Source organism: Aphelocoma coerulescens, chromosome 8, assembly GCF_041296385.1.
Source record: "Aphelocoma coerulescens isolate FSJ_1873_10779 chromosome 8, UR_Acoe_1.0, whole genome shotgun sequence".
In the NCBI taxonomy this organism is placed as follows: Eukaryota; Metazoa; Chordata; class Aves; order Passeriformes; family Corvidae; genus Aphelocoma; species Aphelocoma coerulescens.
Genome location: NC_091022.1, coordinates 25,642,109 through 25,663,609, shown reverse-complemented (window position 1 = coordinate 25,663,609; position 21,501 = coordinate 25,642,109). Strand labels below are relative to the sequence as shown.

Here is a 21,501-nt window from a genome sequence, read left to right as displayed (position 1 = left end):
CAACCAAACTACCCCCAGCCATCCCCAAATTCCAGGAACAATCACAAAGCACTTTCAGAGCAACACTGCCCTCCCTCGAACTGCTAAACTTTAGGCTGTCTCCAACTTTGTGAGCTTCCCCGCACGCAGGGCAGGTCTGGCCCGGCAGTGCTGGCAGGCTGAGAGGGGAGCTCGCTGGGCACTGCCACAGCCAGGGAACAGCTGGTGCTGATCCACACAGCCGCCTCTCCCTGTCCAGGCAGACAACAGCCGGGAGCAGCAGCTGCTCTGGCTCTGCCGCGCTGCTGGCCAGCAGAACTGAGATGCTCGCAGCACATGTGGTGTTAGGGTCGCAATGAGCGTGTCAGGATAGAAGGGACAGATCCATGTAACCATCCCCAGGCACAGCGGTGGGAACTGGAAAAGCAAGACTAGATCATTGGAGAGAAAAGCAGTGTCAGGAGTCATCCTCGGCCACTAGACCTGACTGCAGCACTAGCAGAGCTGGTGGCTGGATTTTTGCAGGAGTAAAGACTGTGACGTTGGTTCGACCTTCCTTATAAATAAATAAATAAATGAATGATAAAAAGATCTCACAGTGATGCCTGAACCTGATGTCTCATGCTCACTTGTTTTGATGTGTCTAATGTAAGTGGGTGGGTAATAAAAGCTTCATTTAGAAGCCAGTGTCTTTACCGGCGCTGCTGGAAGCCCCTGGGACACTGCACTTCTGGAATTTTCCTCTAATGGACACATCAGCAGATAACTATTGATAAAATAGAACATGCCCACATGCACACAAAACAACCCAGCAATGGTTTATCTTCCTGCACTGCTGGGCGTTGCATGCAAAGGTCTCTTTAGACTCCCCAGGTTCTGTGCCCAGCTCAGTTGTTGCAGCAGCCCTGCTGAAATGCTCCTCACCACGACCATCTGGGGCAGTGCCCTGGAGAACCAGGTGGTTATTGCAGCCTGGGTAGGCATCAGTTCAAAGCAGGCGAACAAAGGAGTCCTCAGCCCCCACAACACAGCTGTGGAAAATGGCATCCACTGGCTATCTCCCAGCTGGACATCACCCTGTGGGTGATAAGGAGATGCTGCCCTGTAACAGGCAGACTTAATGCTGACTTTTCACAAGAGCAGCAGACTCACCCCATGGACATGTTGTCTGGGATATTTTTTTTCAATGCAATCCACAGGTTTTTCAACTTCTTTCTTAGCAACTGAGTCTTCAGCAAGGTCAGGTTCCTGTGCCTGTGAGGTCTCTGTGGCAGCTTTGATGTGCAGCACCTGCCTAATGCTGGGTTTAGGGGTGAGCTGAAGGAGAAATCATGGCTAGTGAGAAGACACACCAGAGTTAGTGCTGAACTCGTTAAGGTAACCTTCTGTCCTTCCAGTTCTGTGCTAAAATCACCATTTCAGGTCCTGAATAGAACACGGGGAAAGAACAGTGTATTCCCCATGACACTGTGGGGTCAGAGCTAAAGGTGTGGAGGGCTACAGCTTTAATCCCAACCTCCAGTACCCTGCTCCGTGGCAGGTTCACACCCTGATATAGCTGACCTTGTTTCCTGGATACAGAAATACTGCCTGTATCCAAGCATTTGAGGTAATTATTTTCCCTGAATGTGGAAATTGGAAATTTTGTCTAGTGTATTATTTCATGAGAACCACAGGGATCTGCAGCCAGGCGTGCGGGGAAAGGGAGATTGTTTCCTCCTGTCTGTGTTTTTATGCTGCATCTGCCTGTGAAAACAAGAAGCAAACAAGATGACCCCCACCTTATCTGCCTGTGTAAGTCATTTTGCCTGAAGCCTGAGCTCTGTGGGATGGTTGATGTAAAACTTGCTCTTGCATTAAATAGCAATAATTTACCTTTAGACTCTGCTTTTATACTATCATCATTATTATTATTATTATTTATTATTTTTTAAATGCTCCTTAATTAAAAACTCACAGATATGAAGCTTGGAAGAAATGTGGCCAGGACATTCTTGGATTACTACAGGCTGAACTCCTTGGTGGAGGGACCACTAGCACCGACTCCTAAAACTTGGTAGGTCAGAAAGCAATTTCTCTTGCTTTAGCAGGGCTGCTTTTTTAATACCTTTCATGACTAAACTTCAGTGCTACTGCATTACGGCTTTATAATAAGCGTGCTAGTCTAACTGTGCTTATTTTATTGAAATTCCATTTGGAAATAAAGCATTTATGATCAGGAAAGATACCTGGTTTATGTCTGAAAAAATATTCAGAGGATTTTGGAGATATCGATATCTTTCCTGAATTCTGTCTGCTGTACACCAATCTCACACCAGTATCTTTAATGGACTTACCCTTCATTTATCTCCTGAGAGTGAATCAGACCCACTTTTATTTCACAAAGTTTTAATTCTGGAAGTGAAAACTTTTTCAGTGCTTCAGGAAATTACTGGCAAGCCTGTGCTGAAGGCAGAGTTCTCCACCTCCCCTTGGAGCTGCCACAGTGCTGGCAGCCAATGGCAGGTTCCTTCTGCCAGCCCAGCTGGGACACTTTACCTGGGGATCCCCTCTCGCTCTGAGTCCTTACTCCAGTTTTACACCCAGCTCAGTGGGAGTTAGTCCAAAAGGAAGTGGGATGTGAACTCAGGCATGGTGAGCAATGCACAAAGGCATGAAATGCCCAAGCTTGCCCCCTGCAGCACTGCTGGCCCTTCTCTGGTGTTGGCCAACTGCGTCCTTTCAGTGTCCCTTAGCTTGTGTGAAGAGCAGGGGAGATACCACTGAACTGTTTATGGAGAACCAGCATCCCTTGAGCTGGAAAAGCTGTGTAACAACATGGAGATGGGAGCAGAACAGGAACCAGAGCACCTGTTTCATGGGAAACATCATATTCTGAATTTGCCTCTGTTCTGAGGAAACAGCAATAATGCCTCCAAACTGAAAATTTTCAGTTAAATGCATTTGGACCAATTGGGATACTTCATTTGGGTTTCAACCCTTAACAACACAACTGAATATAATTTATATTTTGCAGTGGAAAAGGCAATTCCGAATTGGCAAGGGAGGCAGCTGAGCCTTGAGATTCACTCCTTCCTTCTACCCGCTTTTTTCCTCCCTTGAAAGAGTAGCTGTGGGAATGGTTCCTTGTCTGCAAAGGATCACTTTCCTACTGAAGATTTTCTAGTGATGTGTAAGATGGATGTTACAAATATCAGCCCAGACCAGAGAGCAATTGCTGGAGTTCCTTCTGCAGCCTTTAAAAATCCTCTCACTGCAGCCATTCTGGCAGTTCCTCATGTATGGGGTCAGAGCCAGGCTGCCTGTGTTAGGCCTGCTTTGAGCCCATCTCCCTTTTCTGTTTGTGATCTTGACACCACAGTTTAGGCTGGCTCAAGGAGGATTGTCAGCACTGCAGTTCTGAATGCTCTTATCTGCAGAGACCTGCAGGGTTAGCAGAGAAAAGCATTCAGCATCTTCCTCTCCTCCGGAAATTGAATGTATCATTTCTCTCAGACTCCCAGGGGCCACAGCCTCCAAGGCTAAAAACCCACAACTATTACTGAACCTAATTACCACCTGACAGCAAAGTGCTTTTCCATAGCATCATTCAGTTACCTCATCAAAAGGAATGTTTGTTTGCTTTCTTCATTTTAAATTAAAGAACCACTGACAGTGGTAACTGAAGCATTTTAATCTCATCCAATATCCATGTCCATCTCTACAGAGACAGCCACGCCAGCAGGGAAAGACACACACCTCTAATCACAGAGCAGAGTGTTGCACAGAGCAAATTTTTCTTGTTCTCCCACCAGAGTCTAATGTGGTGAGGGATCTTTCGTTTGGGGGGTGCTACCTCACAGCAAAATCCTAAATACGGTCAATGTTCAGCCCTAAGCCAACAGATGTTTAAGGAATAGATTTCTAAAGATTCATGTTGTTAATTTCCTGATGGATTTCAAATACTGGCTTTTTCCTGTAAGTAGACAGATGCCTTCTATTTGTATCCTAGGCTTTGTCACCTGACGTTTGATCACAGCCTATATATATATATATATAAAATGTACACCAGTGAAATGAAATTGTTCTTTGAAGCTGCCATGTTAACTGCAATCCTCTCCACAAGGAAATCTTGAAAACTGCTGGGAAACAGAATGGAGATGGTTGTGGCTTTAAATATGCCTTGGCTAGGCAGAGGCACTAGGAAAGGACTGGAATATGTAAAATGATACTAAATATCTGTGTAATCAGGACTAATTATATGGCACGGTTATTAGTGGAAACAGGACATGTTGTGCCCACAGTTTATGAAAATATATTAAAAAATTACTGGATTCCACATAGTCATTGAAAGAAAGCTGCAGAGTTAATAAACGTGTAAGGGACAATTAATTGCCTGCTTTGTCCCAGACTAGGACAGGCAGAACAATTTCTGTTGCAGGGAATTAGTGCAGCCAAAATGTGTTAGAATGACAGGCCCAGAAATAGCAACAACCTGCAACCATTCCAGAGCACATCTGACTGAAAGGAAGGAAATGTTTACATTGGAATCACCATGTTTTGGAGAAGGAAATTGAGGCACAAAAAGGGAGAGATGGACCTGAGGGTCAGAAATAGGGCTGGTACCCAAATCCAGGCACCTCACAAGAGCTTTGTCCATACAGTCAGGCTGTCAGAGAGCAGCCATCCTACAGCATAGGCAATGTAGGCAGTTCAGTGGGAATGGAATCGGGATCATATGGACTAAGAGGCAACAACTGATCCAACAGCTCTGGTTACAGAACAAGACTGAAGCTGGAGGTGGGGCACCCTCTGCTACCCCAAATGCTTATGCAGCTTATTTCAAGGGTCAAGAGAAAGAACTGTATCTGTATTCTGTGTATAATGTGATTACGTGCCATCAGGTGAATCCAACTGGCTGGCTGGACCTGTGGTTAAATTCCACCTGGTCTTGTCTGTAGAAGCCCATGGGTGAAGGGCTGCCTGTAGATCAACATATCACAGAATCACAGACTGGTCTGGGTTGGAAGGGACTTTAAAGATATCTAGTTCCATCCCCCCTGCCATGGGCAGGGACGCCTTCCACTTGGTTGCTCCAAGCCCCACCCAGCCTGGCCTTGAACACTTCCAGGGACAGGGAATCCACAGCTTTTCTGGGAAACCTGTTCCAGTGATGGACCCCAGCACAGCCCCTCCCAGAACCCTTCAGCCCCTTCCTGCTGACTGAGCTTCCTCCAGCATCCTCCCAGTTCCTCTGGGAGTGGGCCCAGTGACCACAGAGTTTCCCACAGCCTGTAAGGGAGGGTCAGGTTTCAAGCAATAACCCCACTGTGTCCTGCAGTGCTCATGGCAGGGAGACCCTGTGATCTCAAGCAAACACCCAGGTCACAAAGATAATATCTGCTGTTATCAGCATGCTCAGTAATTATTTTCCTGAAGGTGATGCAGCAAGGTAGGAAAACGTCAATGACTCAGCTGGGGAGGGCAGGAAGGTTAGAATATTTCCCTCTGTGAGCTAATGAATTAAAAGCCTTGCTGAAAATGCTGGATGCTCTCTGGAGTGACAAGCCAGCAGGCCCATGAATTTCTAGCAGGGTATGAGGGAGCTCTGTGCTGCCTGCAGAAGCTGCTGGAGAAGAGTGCTGCCACTTAGCCGTGCTTGAGAGAGTCTCAGAGAGCCCATCCTGGACACAAAGACAGCTCTCTAAGGGTGGGTTAAATGGGCACAGAGCAGGAGAGAGCAGTGCAGAAAGCAGCTGTTGGACAGCAATGAAGGTTCATGCCCTTCCTCTTCTCTTGTTCCTTTTCTAAGCTGCTCAGTGACCAGAGAGTTCCACTCCCAGTGCACTCACTGGAAACCATTTGAGTGGGGCTCCCTTTGATGCTGCCAGTGGCACAGGGAGATCCTCCTCTTACAGAGTCTCTGTCCTGTTCTCACCTCTTTCTACTTGTGCCAGAGGAAAGGTTAAGATTTCTTGGATTGAAAGGCTGAAATGTCCTCTGAAAGGAGGTTGGTAAAAGGTGAAAAATTTGTAAGAGATTAAGAGACAGCAGAGTACAGCTGTTACAGAGAACGGCTAAGGTGGGAAAACAGAACTGTTGCTGAAAAATTCACAAATGCCAGTCAGCTTGCACTGCCTGAAGCTCATCCCTTTGCCCATATCAGCATTTCTCTGTTTTTTCACTCTGGCTCCCTGGCTGCAACAGAGCCCTGCTCCAGCACAGCATCAGCAGAGGAGCTCTTGCCTCTTTAGACCACTGACATTCTTTTTCTCTGAGAGCTACCAGTTCCATGTTACTCATATTCTGGACACATTGAAGTTCAAATTCTAGAAGTCCTGAGTGTGTAAACAGCTCTGTCAGAGGTTAGAGAAGTTGGGCTTTGAACAGAGACAGTGTAGGTATCCTGAAAAATCCCACCTGGGCCTTGCTGGTGGAGCATTCTGCAGCTCATGTCTGCCCCATGTTTTCCTGCAGGTAAAACCCAGGTGCTCTGCTCACAGAAGTGTTGGGAAAGAAATTCCTTCCTGTGTGGGAATCTCACAGTTGCTGCACTGATACACATCAGAGAAAAGCTCAGGAGAAGATGAATAATTCTAAGAGCAGGGATTTGATGGCATGTGGCAAATAATGCCTGGGGCCACACACTGAATGAAAAAAGGATAGAACAAAATATTGACTGGCCCTTCATTAATTGCCGTCTGTCCATCGTGCCCTGAATAAAGCAGCAGCCTTGTTGAAGAAAAAGTAGGCTGTGATGAGGTAATTAAAGACCCCATCAGAAGGCATATCTGCTAGGAGGTTGAATTAAAATTCCTCTGACAGCCTTTGTTCTGGCAATTCCTCCTCTTGCTGCTTGACTTTGCAGCCCTAATGATGATGTATGAGAGCACAGCTGCGTATCCAACAGGCCAGATCAGCCCTCGGGGCTGTCCTGCCATCCTCGGGGGCCATGGCCACTGTCTTCTGCTCCACACCGGGTGGGGATGGGCAAAGTCTTTGTGTGTGGGCAGTGTCTGACCAAAGGCAGGTCCTTCTGCCTGGACAACCCAGTTGGAGCCCCATCTCGACACTAAACAGCTGTGCCCAGAGGCTGTGTGGGCTCATGGGCTCTGATACCATCCCAGGGCTGTGCTGCTCTCTGGCTCGTGCTGTGTGTGGGTACTTCTGCCCCACTGGGTCTAGAATGTTCTCCCCAGTTCACCTCTTCCTGTGTTTCAGAAGAACTCCTCTCTACACTTTTAAGCTCAGGATTTTGATGTTTCACCTACATCTGGTTGTGCTTTCTTTGACTTGGCCATGACTGACGTGAGAGCTGGGAGTGAAGCCACCTCCCTGCCTTATTCCAAAGGGGCTCTGCTTGTTGCCATCCCCAGCTCACTTTTCCCAAACTTAAATTATTGTCTTGTTGTCTTTTCCCTCACCATTTTCAGTGGCTAAGAGGAGAGCAGAGTGCAATAAACAGAAAAAATGTTCTAGACCAAATGTGAAAGGTCAGCAAAACCTCTTACAATTTGTAGAGGGAGGAAATGGAATGAGGACAGGAAAATAGAAGAGTCAAACAACTTCAATCTGATTTCCAAGTCTGTAAATTGTATTAGTAATGGGAGCACTACTAAGCTTTAAAGGCCAATTATATGGTTTGCTTAAAAAATTAATTTTTGGGGGTTTCCCCCCCTTTCCTATTGGTAATTATAATCTGTCAGCTTGTTCCCACACACATCTGCATGTTTTATGCAACTCTTGATACTTGTAGCTGTCATTAAAGAACACCTTCCAGGTTTTGAACGGTGACATTTGCATGGGTTTAGTGAAAAGGATTCATTTACAGAGTTTAGAGATGTGCAGTCCCTGGCCAGCTCCCAGCAGAGGCTTCACCAAAATTCCTCATTACAACAATTAGCTTCTCAAACACTTGGGGATGATGCTGCCAGCTGCAGGGATTTTACCCTGGATTTAAGCATGCGCACGCTAAAGAACAGGCAAGCACCCAAATACACATCCAGCTTGGTCCTGCTCTTATAGACTCTCTGAACAGAGGGAGTGTAAAAATGCTTTAGGATGGGGAGCTGGTGTGCCTGACAGGGGGCCTAGCAGGAGAAAATAATCTGCATTTCTTTATGAAGTAGACTTGGTCCAAGTTAACACTCCCTTTCAAAATCAAGGTGCTGTCAGCTGCTTCAATTTAATTTACTCCACCTTAATTTACTTTTTGGAAATAAGCTAAATGAATAAATTGAATTATGGCCACTTTAACTCTGAAGGAGCATATCACATAAGAGCTTGCTGTGGTTTCACTAATCAGCTTTGCATTTAAACCCTAAATGTATTTAGATTAGCTCTCACAGGCATCCTCACATAGGTATGCCTGCAGGTACCCACCTGCTTTCCTTTTCCTTCCCTGTTCTTGTTGCTCTCAGGAAGGCAGGCCTCAATAAGCAAATTGACAGCATCTGTGTTACTTCATGCATCACCTTGGTCTGGGATTTTCCTGCTCTGAAAGCAGAGACAGGGACCTGTGTGAGGGGTGGGCTGACATGGGTAATGTGTGATGTACACAGCATGTTAATCCCAATATCATATTGGTAACTTGAACAAGCTCAAGAGACTGCCATTTTCTGCTACATCTCACCAGGAAAGTGCAATCCATTATTCTCCTGCTGCTCCTTAGGAAATGGGAGGACAGGAAACAAGACAAAACCTATTCCCATGCTCTCTGCAGCTTCCAGCTCCAGAGTCAGCAGAGGTACACAAGGGTGGCTGTGCGTGAGCCACATGAGTTGCTTGTAATCATGGCTCCTTCTCCTTCTCTTGTGTGATCTCCTTATCTTGTGTGATAGTGTGGCTTCAGCTATAAACTAATTATTCCTGCCTCTGGGCACTGGCTCCTGGATGAAGCAGGTGTGTCTTGCTGCACTGAGCTGGGGAGAGAGGCCAGGAACTGAGGAATGGATAGCAAGCAGCAGGATCCCTTCTGTGGCAAAAGGAGAGACATCTGCACACCCTCTAACATCTGCCTTCCCTAATAAGCAGCAGGGACCAGCCCCTGCACTCAGAAGGGCAGAGCCATAGGATATAGACCTGATGAGATTTCCAGGTAGTGCTGGGATTCTCCACACGGCACTTTAGTGGGGATTGTATGGCCCAGAAATCACAGTGTGCTGTAATGGATGGGTGGGCACCTGGCAAGCATGACTACATGCTCACTTACTGGAAACAGGCGCTGGTGACCGCTTGAAAAAAAAGAAAAATCAAGCCTGTGGTAATGGCTGAGGATTTGTGACCTTTGCTCTAACATTTCAAATTTGTTTTTATTGCTTCTAATTGGCCTTGCTTTGGAGCATGCACATTATCTAACTGTCAGGGCACTGGCTGTCATTATCTGCTGGGTCATTTGGTTTGTGTTCTTTACGATTGAAACTTGTCAGGCGTTCCCAGAAAATACTGCGCTCCCCTTGCAGTGTCAAACGTGGTGCTGGTTAATTGTGCATCCCTGAGAGTGAAGCATTGGGACTGATCAGGCATTGATTGTTTAGCTGTGATGGACACAATTGAAACATGTCTCCTCTATATGGAAGGGAAAGTGTAAAAATTAGATCAGCAGCAACACGACAGCAGCCAGATTTCTTAGTTTCAGGGATCAGAGGTTACCCATTTTCCAGCCTTGATGACTCATTTTTGATCCCACTCACATGGCTTGGATAACTTCATTTTTACCTCCCTTTGCAATTTAAACACCAATTCTCTTCTATTTTGACTTTCTTTAATACACCAGCTGCAAAGTCACTAGTTCAAATCTCCCCACCTTGCCTTGCTTCACGAGATGGAAACAAAAGTCAAGAAAAGTGTGTGTGAAAGAGCTCAAAATGCCACAGTGGCACAAATGTGCCCAGGGAGGTGGCTCTGTAAACCTCAGCTCATCCAAAACATCAGCCCAGTTTGTAAGTCTGCTAATTCATTTTAAGGCCTTTAAGATTTCCTAACAATTAGAAATCCAGGTACAGTTGTTTTGGATGTGTACTCGTACACTACATTCAGAGTAGGTGTATATAGGGGTTGTCCTCCTGTAGGCAGGCTGGGAGAGCTACAGGCAGCAACAGCAACATCCCCATTTTGCAGAGTAAAAACGAGCTTTGCTGGGAACACCAAGCTGCTACACCTCAGTGTGAATTATGCATCTGCTGTATTTAGATAGAAGCAATTTTCCTGTTGAAATCAGAGGTTGGCATTTTTTTCCCATGGGGTTCTGTAACTCAAAATTGTGTTGAGATCAAGCATGTAGCAGAGAGGCTTTTTTAGCTGTAAAGGTGAATGTATTCAGATTATTCAAGTGGTGATTTTTTGGATGTACAATTAGTTGAGTGAGAGATGTGGTATAAATTTGGTATTGTAATTGCTATGCCTCTGAGATTTCAATTTGCAAAACAGTTTGCATGGCTGCAAGATTAACTGTTGTCTGTGTGATGAACATGTAGCAGAGCTGTGGTTTGATTGTGACTGTCAATTGGCTGTATGTCCCAAAAAACCACTTTGTGACAGGCACCTGATGTGAACTGAGTGGTTGATACTCATGATGCTTCAGTTCAGTGGATGGCTGAAAAAGGCCAGTGTCTAAAAATCCCACCTGTAAGTGCAGCTGGCGCGACAGGATTTCCTTTTTCTGTGTTAACCCAATCAGGAAAAAGAAAGTTTAAGACCCATTTTTATCCTCTTTGCATATTTTGCATTATATTGTTTCCTTCACTTGCATAGAGGAGCATGGGAATGACAGTCAGCAGTGCTGCTCCAGTGACTGGATGAGTGGGTGCAGAGAAACAGGGATCTGCATGGAAGCACCGGCCACAGCCTGGCCAGGAGCTGAGTCCTGCCTGCCCATCCAGTGCTGGCTGTGCCCTGGGAGTGGGCAGGAGGGCTGTCAGCAGTGAGATGGGCAGTGCTGATGCAGCCCCAGGGCAAGGGCTGGGCTGCCTGGCTGGCTTTCTGATGTTTGGCGTGGGTCTGCGTTTGGCTCACAGCTGCTGCTGTGTTTGGGTCTCCAGTGTTGTCTAGGAACATGTCAATGTAATTATGCACAGAACCGGAGAAACTGCTTGTTCTCACTTCACTGTGCCTTTCAGGTATCCCTCACAGGGTCCTAATTTATTTATTTTTGTCTCAGTGTTTATCTCTTCAAAATACCACTCTGCCTTAGGTTGGTGATTGAACTGGAGAGATGCAGTAAATACTGAACTGATGGCAGCTGTGACAGCGGGGAGGAGGGGAGGGCTGGTGGAGGTAAAGCCCTCTAATCCCTGGGCCCCATCAGCAGCTCCATTATTACAATGTTTTTAAATGTATATTAAAACATCCTTCTGCAAATAAAAGCAGAGGCACTGAAAAACACACACTCGTGTGGTGGGGAAGGCATGTTTAGAGGTTCCCAATTCCATGGGATGGGGGTGCAGGGATCAAGAAAACTGGGGTTTCATAATCTCTTTTCAGTTCTCCCCAGGTCTGCTGCATGGCCTTTGGTAGGTCACTCCACTTTTGATGTGTGACATGGATGTGTGACAGACAGCTCCTCTCCTTCCCAGTTAGAGTCTCAGGAAGGTTTGGTACAGCACCAACACCAGCCTGCCCAGGGTCTGCAGCTGCCATGGGGAATACAAATAACTGATCTTGGAGGGAGCAGACAGAGCTCAAAGAGCAGATCAGGCACAAGGAGAGGACCTTCTCATTTGTGTCCTGCCATAGCAGAGGGGGAAAATGGACAAAGTTGGCAAGGCATGGCTGGGGGGCCAAGAGCTGTGTGACAGAGCACCCTAAAGGGTCACTGGAGCCCCTTTGGCTGGTGTGAGCAACACTGACAGCACAGTTTGATTACCTTCCTTGGGATGGGAATGGATAGTTGGGGTTTGCTGCTTTTTCAAAGAAGCAGCTGTCAAAAGGTGTTTCTGCAGGGGATGGTGATGGCTGCTCAGAGATGGTGCTGCTCTGGGATGAGTGTGCAGGGACCCCACTCTCCACTGGAATTCCATAGGCAGGGTTATAGGGTAGCCAAAGCTGATTCCTCTGGCTCCTGGTCCCAGTGTTTGTCTGAGAGACAGCTTTTCAGCCCCAGTGAGAGCCACCAGTGCTGGCAGGGGCTGTGAAGTGAAGGTCCCTGCTCTGGGATAGCCCGGTGCTGCTGAGCCTCCCTGAACGAGGGATGGTGCTGCAGGACCCACACCCTTTGCCATTCAGCCTCTCATCAAGCGAGGACTCTGGACACAATGGTGTGAGCTGCGACCCCTTCTCCCCAGGCCTGGCTCTGCCCAGACAGACAGACCAGGGCTGAGGCTGTCTGGTCACTTGTGACTATCTTGCTGTGACCAATGTGTCAGGACCTGGAGGGAGGAGAGGCAGCAAGAGAGCTGGGCTGTGAGATGGAGGATTTTAATTAAGGCCTCTGAGCAAAAAGGCTTTATAAGTAAATAGAACAGAAATGTTACAGCATTAACTGATAATAGAGATTTACTTTTCTTTAACGTAGCAAAAATTCATCATGTGCACTGTAAACACACACACAGAGGAATGCTTTGTCTGGGAAATAAGTGAGACTTATTCAGTTCCTTATCAGGAACTGAAGTGTTACAAAGGAAGTCTTTCCAGCAGATAAGCTGTGGGAAGCTGGGGAGCTGGTTCTGTGGTGCTGGGTTGTGAAGAGCTCAGTTCTTACCCTGTGAACTCCTGGGGCATCACTGCAAAAAGTACTTTGTGTGTAGCACAACCCTGCTCCTCTGGAGGCCAGTTATAAAACTCCCACAGCTCTGCTGAGGCTGCAGCCTGAAAGGGGCACTGCAAATGCCACACTCCAAACTATACTGACAACTGAAGTTTGGCATGACTGCTAGATAAATTGGAGTTAGATAAATTGGAGTTAGATAATTGGAGTTAGATAATTGGAGTTATAGGCACAGGGAAATAGCAGTATCACATCTTTGTGGGGTCTTTGAAGGCACTAGTCTGGATGCTGGAAGTGCTGGCATCGTGTGTTGGGTGCTGGGTGTTCCCTGGCCACAGTCAGGGTCTGTCCCTGAAGACTCTGACCCAGCTGTGAACACCCCTGGCAGCGGGGGCAATCCAGCTGTGAGCAGATGTGTGAACCCAGCCATCCTGTGAATGACACGTGCCTCAGAAGGAAATATTCACAGTGAGAGGAGGGCTCTTCATGAGCAGAAATAAAGGGAATTATTTCAGGGGTACAGGAACCTCGGCAGGAGAAAACAGTGGGAACTGCCTCACCCAAAGGGAAGTAATGGGACCCTTCTCTTGGGGAGCTCAGAGCTAGCAGAAAGCCCTTGAAGCCTCCTGGAAGGACTAACCCTGCTCTGGCCAGAGAAGGATGGGACCAGCTGGTCTTTAGCCACCTCTAATTTGTCTCGAGCTGCCAAAGCTTTCCTTACAGATGCACTTCGCTGCGAGACTTCACACACGGCTTCTCCTCAGAGCACACCCCACGCACGCTTCCCTGCTGCTGCAACACCTCAGTGTCTGACCACACCTGTCCTCTCTCTCTTCCTTTGGCAGGAAGGACAAAGTGCCACACTACAAATGCCCTGCCCAGCGGGGCCCAGGGAACAGCCATGCTGGAGGCAAACCCGACAAGAGGAGCCAGGCGCATCTCAAGGAGCCGTCTCTGCCCACGCGCTGAGGAGAGGAGAGGAGAGGAGAGGAGAGGAGAGGAGAGGAGAGGAGAGGAGAGGAGAGGAGAGGAGAGGAGAGGAGAGGAGAGGAGAGGAGAGGAGAGGAGAGGAGAGGAGAGGAGAGGAGAGGAGAGGAGAGGAGAGGAGAGGAGAGGAGAGGAGAGGAGAGGAGAGCTGTAGGGCAAGGCAGAGGAGCACGTCGCAGTCAGGAATCAATGATGTTTCTCTTTTTTTTTCCCCAGACAAGTATTTCTAAGATAACAAATAGTCCAAGGAGCAAGGAGGGAGAGGGAAATTAGCTAGAAATTTTACTATTGATTCTTTTTTATTTATAGATGGTGAATCAATTTCAGGGCTTTTTTTTTTTTTTTTTTTTTCCCTATCTGTGGGCGAAAAAAAAAGGATGAACTGATAGATTTGCAGAAATCATTTGTGGTGGCTGAAAAGCTATTTGTTAAAATGAGAAAGCCTCCCCTTCCTCCACCAGTCCTCTTCTCTCTCTTTAAAGGGGTAATCCATACAATGAGCTAACGAGGGAGTCCTGGCCCTCTGCTGTACCATGTGATGTCTCCCCTTTTTGTGTCAGGCTCAAAAGCCCTTATGCCTACTGCATGTGCTAGTCCTGTTAGCTTGCATTAAGAGAGCCTGATAAATAGCCAGGCAGGTGCTCCTCATTATGCAGTTTATCATTCGCTGCATGGCTGGGTTTTTTGCTCTTCTATCAGATCATTCGAGGAGAGGAGTCATATGAGAAATGGGGCTGTCGGGCTGAAGGCATGAAACTTGCTGCAAGACCTGCCCAGGGTCAGGGCAGGGACAGTGGTCCTCCATCAAAAACTGTCTGGGGCCTAGAAAGACCAGACTTGCCAACAAATGTCTGACTGAGGCAGCATGAGTGAGGAGTAGTGCTGAAAGGGGTGAACAGACAGCGTTGTGACACCACTGTAAGAAACCCCAAGTAAAACCTCAGCACCTCCCCAGGACATGGACAGCATGCAAAATCTCTGCTCAAAGCCACTGTCACTAGCCAGTCTTGTCTCCTTCAATGAGTGACCCTCTGAAACATCTGACCATGATTCTCAAACTGCAGACAAAAAGAGGGTGACCCTGAGTGGAGTCTGAATGTCTCCCAGGGGATGGAAAGGGAGAATGCACTTAGAAGTGTTTCTTCTTAACCCTTAGCTGCCTTGGGAAGCAGCTTCTCTTCACTGTCTTCTGCCAGGAGTTGGGCTGGAATGGTGGCTTGAAGGAGAGAAGGTGCCAAGACTCAGTAGATAAGAGGGAAACTATGAACTAGACTGAGGGTGAAAAAAGATATGTGAAACATGACTGAATGAGCTCCTCTTGGTGTGGGGTGGCCCTGAAAAAGTACTAACCCCAGACACTTCTCTGATACAAGAGATGTGCTGGTTGTTCCTCTGCTCTTTCTCAGGACAGGAATGCCATGATCTAGGAGCAGAGTCAGGCTCATCTGGCTCCTCACACTAGCCTGTGTGTGAAGAGATTGCATCCTGGGGATAAATGAAAAGGTATGAGAAACACTGAGAACTACAGGCTAAAACAGACCTTTGGGGTGGTTTAAATTTACTGTCCCTGGTGAAAGTACTCCCTGATTCTTCAGTAGTAGAGACCTGGCTGAGAGGCCTGACCAATGCTGAACCAGGGTGTGATTCTAGGAAGAACTGAAAGCACCTTGGCTTGCATTCGTACTTCCTTCTTTAACAATCTCAGTGGATACAAGGGAATTCTCTGTGAGGTCCTTGAGCTCCTTTCCATACAAGTAAACACAAAGCAAGCAGGGTCAAGGCTGAGCTCTGCATTCTGTGTCTCAGGACCTCACCTGCTCTTCTGGAGCCACATCCCCATGGACCTCCTGGAAGCCACTGGCACATGGTTTCCATCCAGATTGTATTACTGCAGCCAGAAAGAGTGAGCAGATACGAGTAAGGACAAAAGCTTGGCTTTGCATGCCTCTGAAGCTGGGCTTTCCTTAGTTAGTTGCTCTCTGACAAAGGGAACTTGCTTGAAAGCAAGAAGGAGTTATCCCACTGGAAGGAAAATGATTTAAAACACCAAGCAAACCTGTTATCATCAGTATTTCAAGGTGAGAGGGTTAAACTGTGTACATTTTTAGGGAGAATAAAATGCCTTCATATGATGAATTCCAAGGCATCCAAAAGGCAGAGTGCTGGCTCTCTGTCTCCAAAAGCAGAGTAATGAATAGCAGTGACAGTGTGATAATTAAAATGACCTCTTGGAGATATGGATTAGAAGGTACGCAGAGGGGGAATAAGTCCTCCTTTGAATTAATCTACTGCTAATTTATGACTATCATTGGGTTTTATAGGGTTTTAGTGGAAGACTTTCAAAGTTGGTTTACTGGAGTTAAAATGTTCTTTCGTGTATTCATTGCAAAAACACTTGCAGAATTCCTCGTTATTTATTTTTGGATGTTTCTATATATATGTACACACACACACATATATATATATAATGAGAGCATTTCAATATTTGCTTAGCCACTAAAAAGCCTACTCTAGAAATATGAATAAAGTGATAAAAGCAGCTGTGGAATGAGTGTGCTGTTTAATTTCCATTCCTTCTTCCTCACAGGCTCCCAGATCACTTCAGAACCAAGACAGCTGGATTCTGGGAAGCCCTTGTGCTGCCCTGCTATCAGCTGTCAGAGGCTCCCTCTATCAGACTAATAGAAGTCTTTTAAGTTTAGATTTGTAACTGGATTTTCCTGGAAATTACTGTCTCTACTTCTTACTTGTCTTGTGCACAGGTATCTGCCCCACAGACTGAAATTTATAGGTCTTAGTACAGACCTAATGTAGATTGCTCATCTCTGCCAGAGATGCTTCCTCTCTGCTGAGATATCCCAACCTTTCAGTTGCACAGAAGCACAGACTGGAGACAGTTACCCATATGGGAAATGATGACATCCCATTTGTCAGCTCCCATGGTGCTAACCTTCCTCCCATCCTCTCCACCTGCCTAGCAGTGCCATAACATCCAAACATAAGGTTATCTGCCAGGAGCATCTGCCTTGCTCTTCAGCTGGGCAGCACGCCCATCCTGGAACCCATCCTCCCCATCCTTGTTCCAGAATGTCATGTTCACACTCTTTGCTCTTGCCTCCCATTTAATTCCTCTTTCAGTTTGTCTCTGGCCCCTTCTGGCCAAGCCACAGTTGCCACTACTCAATCTTTCCCTGCTGAGATGCCAGTTAATCTCCCCTGAACCCCACAAGCAGAGCTGACTCTATAGTGCTCTTTTCAGAGACCCACAGCTGCTTTCAGGGTTCTCCAATAAAGTGGGTTTTTTGAAAGCTCTCCCTGACCAGCTGGGGATGGGAGCCTGAACCTTTCACTGAGGAGTCTCTACTAGTTTGCCTGAGGGTTTACACATCTCATTTTTTGGGGAAACTAGCATGGGAGCTGAAAATAGGAGACCTTTTGTTCCCAGCCTCTAGTTGCCTTTCCTCCCATGTGAGTGCTGAAGTTCTCCTCTTCCACCTGAGCAGGTAGATTCTGCTTCAGAGTCTGCTCCTGGCCTGCCATGAGCCTCTTCCTCCTGGAGATAATCTGTATCTCAGAGGTGAGTAAAGCATGTTGTACTCCCAACAGTAATTCCTTATTAGTCACTTGTGTCAGGACCAAGGTGAGGTGACACCAGGGATTCTGACAGGTTCAGAAGCCAGTATGGGTCCAAACCTAGGCATTTATTTGGACAAAATGGCATTTACTCTTAAGAACAAAGGCACGTGTTTGTCTGAACACAAGTGGAGGGCTTTTCTTCTGAGGAGACCAGTGCCCCATGGCAATGCCCTCCCTGCTTGTTCCCATTCTCTGCCTGGGGAGCTGCATGGCCCTCCCTTGGAGCAGTAGCAATGCATTTGCCTCCCTTTGTACAGGACTGGGTGATGAATATTAAAATGCTGAAATTAACTTGTTTTCTATGCATTCTGCTCTCCTGACAAGAAAATCCCACTACAAACCCCTGCAAGGGCCATCTAACTGCACTGAATTAGACCCTCGCTGTGAGGGGATTATATATTCTGATTGGGGCTGAGTTTGCAATTATTCTCTCTGCCACACCAAAGACCTTTACTGCAGAGCTGCAAACCAGTTATAGGAACATGAAATGCTTTGACTTCTTCACTAGGGAAACATTAATCCAATCACAGGTTATGTCCATTACAGACTATGGCAATATTGTATACAGGAATTCCCAGGAGAAGGTTCTACAAAAATTGGAATCTCTCTATAACCATGTTATGAGATTTACTGGTGTGGATAAAATGGGCAGAGTTAAAATTACCGGGCTGGCTATCTCTAAAAGACAGGTGAAGTCTGCTGGCTATCATTGCTTCGCAATATTACAAATGGAAAAGCCCTGAAGTAATTGAATAACACATCTGCTGAAAAAACCTTGTGAACTGCTATAACCTAAAGATAGACTGTGAGGAAACAATGTAGGTACAGCACCCAGTTAAAAGGAAAAAGATGCTTTCCTTACCTGGTGCAGGAAGATATCGCAAATGCAGGTACAGATTCTCTCTTTGCCTCCTAGATTACGTGTGTGTGTATGTGTGTGTGCTCTATACATTTATGTGTGTGTGTTTGTGTCTACCTACCTCTTTCTTTTCATATAAAAATAAGTTAAACCAGACTCCTCAGCCACCAGAGGCATGGTGCTGGATAGGAATGACCCATAATCAAAGCTCACTGCGTTCCTTTTTCCACTGGAGGTTGCTGAAAACATTTGGCATGGCTGGCAAAGGAGCTGGTTTCTGTTCCCTTAAAGTCTTTCTGTCCTTGTGCAGAAAAAAGATTTCAAAGCACTTTGCAAGAGTTGATGGAGGTTTTCCCTGTGCTTTAGTATCAGTATTCAGTGATCTATAACAGCAGAGAGCAAGTTTAACAGCAGAGAGCAAGTTCCCTGGCTCCCTGCAATCCCAGGGCTCCAAGAAGCTGTGTACAGATGGAGCCACTGTGGCTGGGGCAGCGTACACCCCACTCAGGGGGAGGATGGGTACAGCCTGGCCACTGCCTCCACATTGCCCTGTGAGTGCAGCCAGGTCACCTCCAGGCATGGACACCACCCCAGACCCAGCTGAGTGACCCTCCATCGAGTGCAGCCAGGTCACCTCCAGGCATGGACACCCCACCAGACCCAGCTGAGTGACCCTCCATTGCCTTGTCCCTTCTCTGGAGGTGAGTGTGCTATGAACTGGGCGTTTGTGGGATGAGAGGGGATTTCAGGAAAGGTCAGTGCCTCTCCCTGTGGTTCTCCCTGGGCATGGAGGAGCTCCTCTCATTACTCATGTTCCTCCCCATCTGGTAGCTCCAAGCAGAGATCCAAGGGCAGCTGACATGGATGCACTGCAGCAGCATGGCTGTCAGGGGCTGTCACAGCTGGTCAATACCAGGAGGTGTGATTTATTTCACCTCTCATGCACCTCTCCATGGCAGACCAGCACAGATGGAAGGATGAGACGCTTTTGAGTGAGTCTGGAGGGATTTGAATCCTCCTGTGGAAGGAACTCAGGGGAGACTGAGAGCATCAGTACTGATAGGCACGGATATAAAAGAAATTATTCTTTTTCATTAAGTCTTTCATAAAGAAGTTCTTTATCATCAAAAATGTTTTAAAGAATCCAAATTCATGAAGTATAAAAATGCTGCTTTACCAGCAAGGCTTGAAATTTACTCTCTGGAAGCCGTGGGAACAGAAACCAGCCAATTCAAACTGCACTACCAACAGCCTGGGTATCTGAAGGAAGATTTTATTACCAGCTAGTGTTTGGAAGAAAAAAGTACTAGAGCAAGTCTTTCTCACAGCCATAAGGGAGTCAATATCCTACCGTGATTCCCCATTACATACACAAAATTATCCTGGGTATAAAGAATCCCCTGTTCATTTTGCACATTTAGGGTTGTTACTCCTGATACTTTGGACCAAAGCAGCCTGAACAAATACTGAGGATTTCTACTCTTTTCGCTTTGGTGCTAGGTGAAGGCAGGGCAATTTTTGGGGTTGCTTCTGCATGTACAGCTAAGATTGATGAGGACTGTTCTACAGCATTTAGGGCCCATTATAAGGTTGGATTAATACATTTCTAGAGGTGTGATTGTTGTAGGCCCTGAGCATTCTCCTTGTTGTTCGATGCCCCTTCCAGAGCTGCCATGAGCACTAAATCTGCTCGCTGGTGTTTGCAAGTCTGAATGCTGAGCACAGCCCTGCAGGGAGACAGCAGGCTCTTGGTGGGGATGTTGTTTTCTGGCGAATTCATGTTGTACTTAGCACTTAATCATTTCTGTGTCCCCTAAGGCAGATTTCTTTTCCCTCTCAGTCGGTCACAGCCTTGTCACGCTCCCAAAGAGTTTGAGCAGCTGATGCTGAGTCACCAAGTGGAAAACACAAAGTATGTCTGAGAAGGCTTGACTAAGAAGTAGGAAAAAGAGGGCAGGAAAAAGGTGGAAAAGCACAGTTTAGCTGAGAAAACTGGTTAGAGCATAGAGGTGCTTTTCAGCATGGGAATCTTAAATCCCCCCTCTTCTCCCTTTTCTAGCATGGGAACATGGGTCTCACAGAGCTTCTGATTCACCCTCGAGGGGCTGAACCTTTGGTCTTTTTAGGTGAAGAAACATTTTGCTATTTTTAATAAAGCCAGGACTTTACCCTGGAAATCTTGACTGCAACTTTTAGCTCTTCTATGGATCAGATATTGCACGATTGAGGATAAGGTGAGGAATATTTATCTCTGTGATTCATGTCTACCATCCAAACCCCCATGATTTTTACCTCATACTAATGTTGCTTTATATATCATTTTTTCCATGTGAAGAAAATACCCATTTCTCACATGGTGGCCCAAGACTCAGGCAGATGAAGTGAGCTGAAGCAGGACAGAAGTGGGTCACAGAGCCAGAGAGGGAAGTGAACGAGGCTCCATGGCTGAGTCACAGCAGCCAGTTGAGTGATGGCCATGGGTGCTTGGCTAAATCATCACAGCTGCTCCCAAGGCAGTGTTGGCAGAGAGTAAACAGTAATTAATAATGGCTGTTAAATGCAGACATTTCACACCTCTCAACCTTGAAACAGGGGAGAAGGATTTTTGCAAAATACTTCCTTTTTAGTCACTCTCACACTCCGTGTTCAGTACACCCCGTTCCTGAACCGAGCTGTCATCCAGCCATCCTGAGACTTCCCAAGCCATTCATCTGAGGATTTTTGCCTGAAATGGCTGTAAACATCAGGTTATCAGTTAGTTCTAAGTCTGTGATACAATCAGGAGATCTCTGGGATGAGAGCTTTCATGGAAAGCCACACAGAGAAATACCCTAGAAACACGCATGCCATTTGCTACAATCAGTGCCACCTTTTGGGGTTAATCTTGCTTTCCTGGGATATATTTGATAAAAAATCAAGATTTCCTAAGAATCCTAGCTCAACTTCATCATAATTTAACTCCTGTTACATGCATGTAGCCCAGAATAAGCCCCAAAAGCTAAAAAAGATATGCTTCATTTAGGTGTTGCAGATAGGTCCCGAGATGGTACTTGGAGTAGTTTTGCCATAAATGGCCAGTTTTGCTATGTCCTGCCTCGTGATGCAGGGCAGGCACAAGGCATAATAGGGACAGGATGATGGTGCAAAAATAATAGTCATAACCAAGTTCTCCCTCTCCAAGTTCAAGCTGGAGCACCTGGTATTTGAATGAACCTGTTCCCTGGTGCAATGCCATTTTTAAACAACTTCCACTATGCGTTTCAAATTTGTATTTGGATTTGAAACAGCCCATATGTGGGTTGGATTTAAAAAAAAAAAAAAGGGGTTTTCTTGATTTAGAAAATTGGTGACAATCTGC

The 21,501-nt window shown here is 46.5% G+C and overlaps 1 protein-coding gene across 1 annotated transcript in view; it reads left to right on the top strand.

Annotated features, from left to right (window-relative positions):
* The window catches only part of LOC138114193 (BEN domain-containing protein 5), an 888,499-nt gene extending 874,866 nt beyond the window's left edge, over positions 1–13,633 (top strand). The window contains exons 12-13 of the mRNA XM_069023367.1: positions 1,939–2,035; positions 13,507–13,633. Coding sequence (XP_068879468.1) covers positions 1,939–2,035; positions 13,507–13,630 — 221 coding nt within the window. The 3' untranslated portion in view covers positions 13,631–13,633. The remainder of the gene's footprint in view (positions 1–1,938; positions 2,036–13,506) is intronic.
* The last annotated feature ends 7,868 nt before the right edge of the window (positions 13,634–21,501 follow it).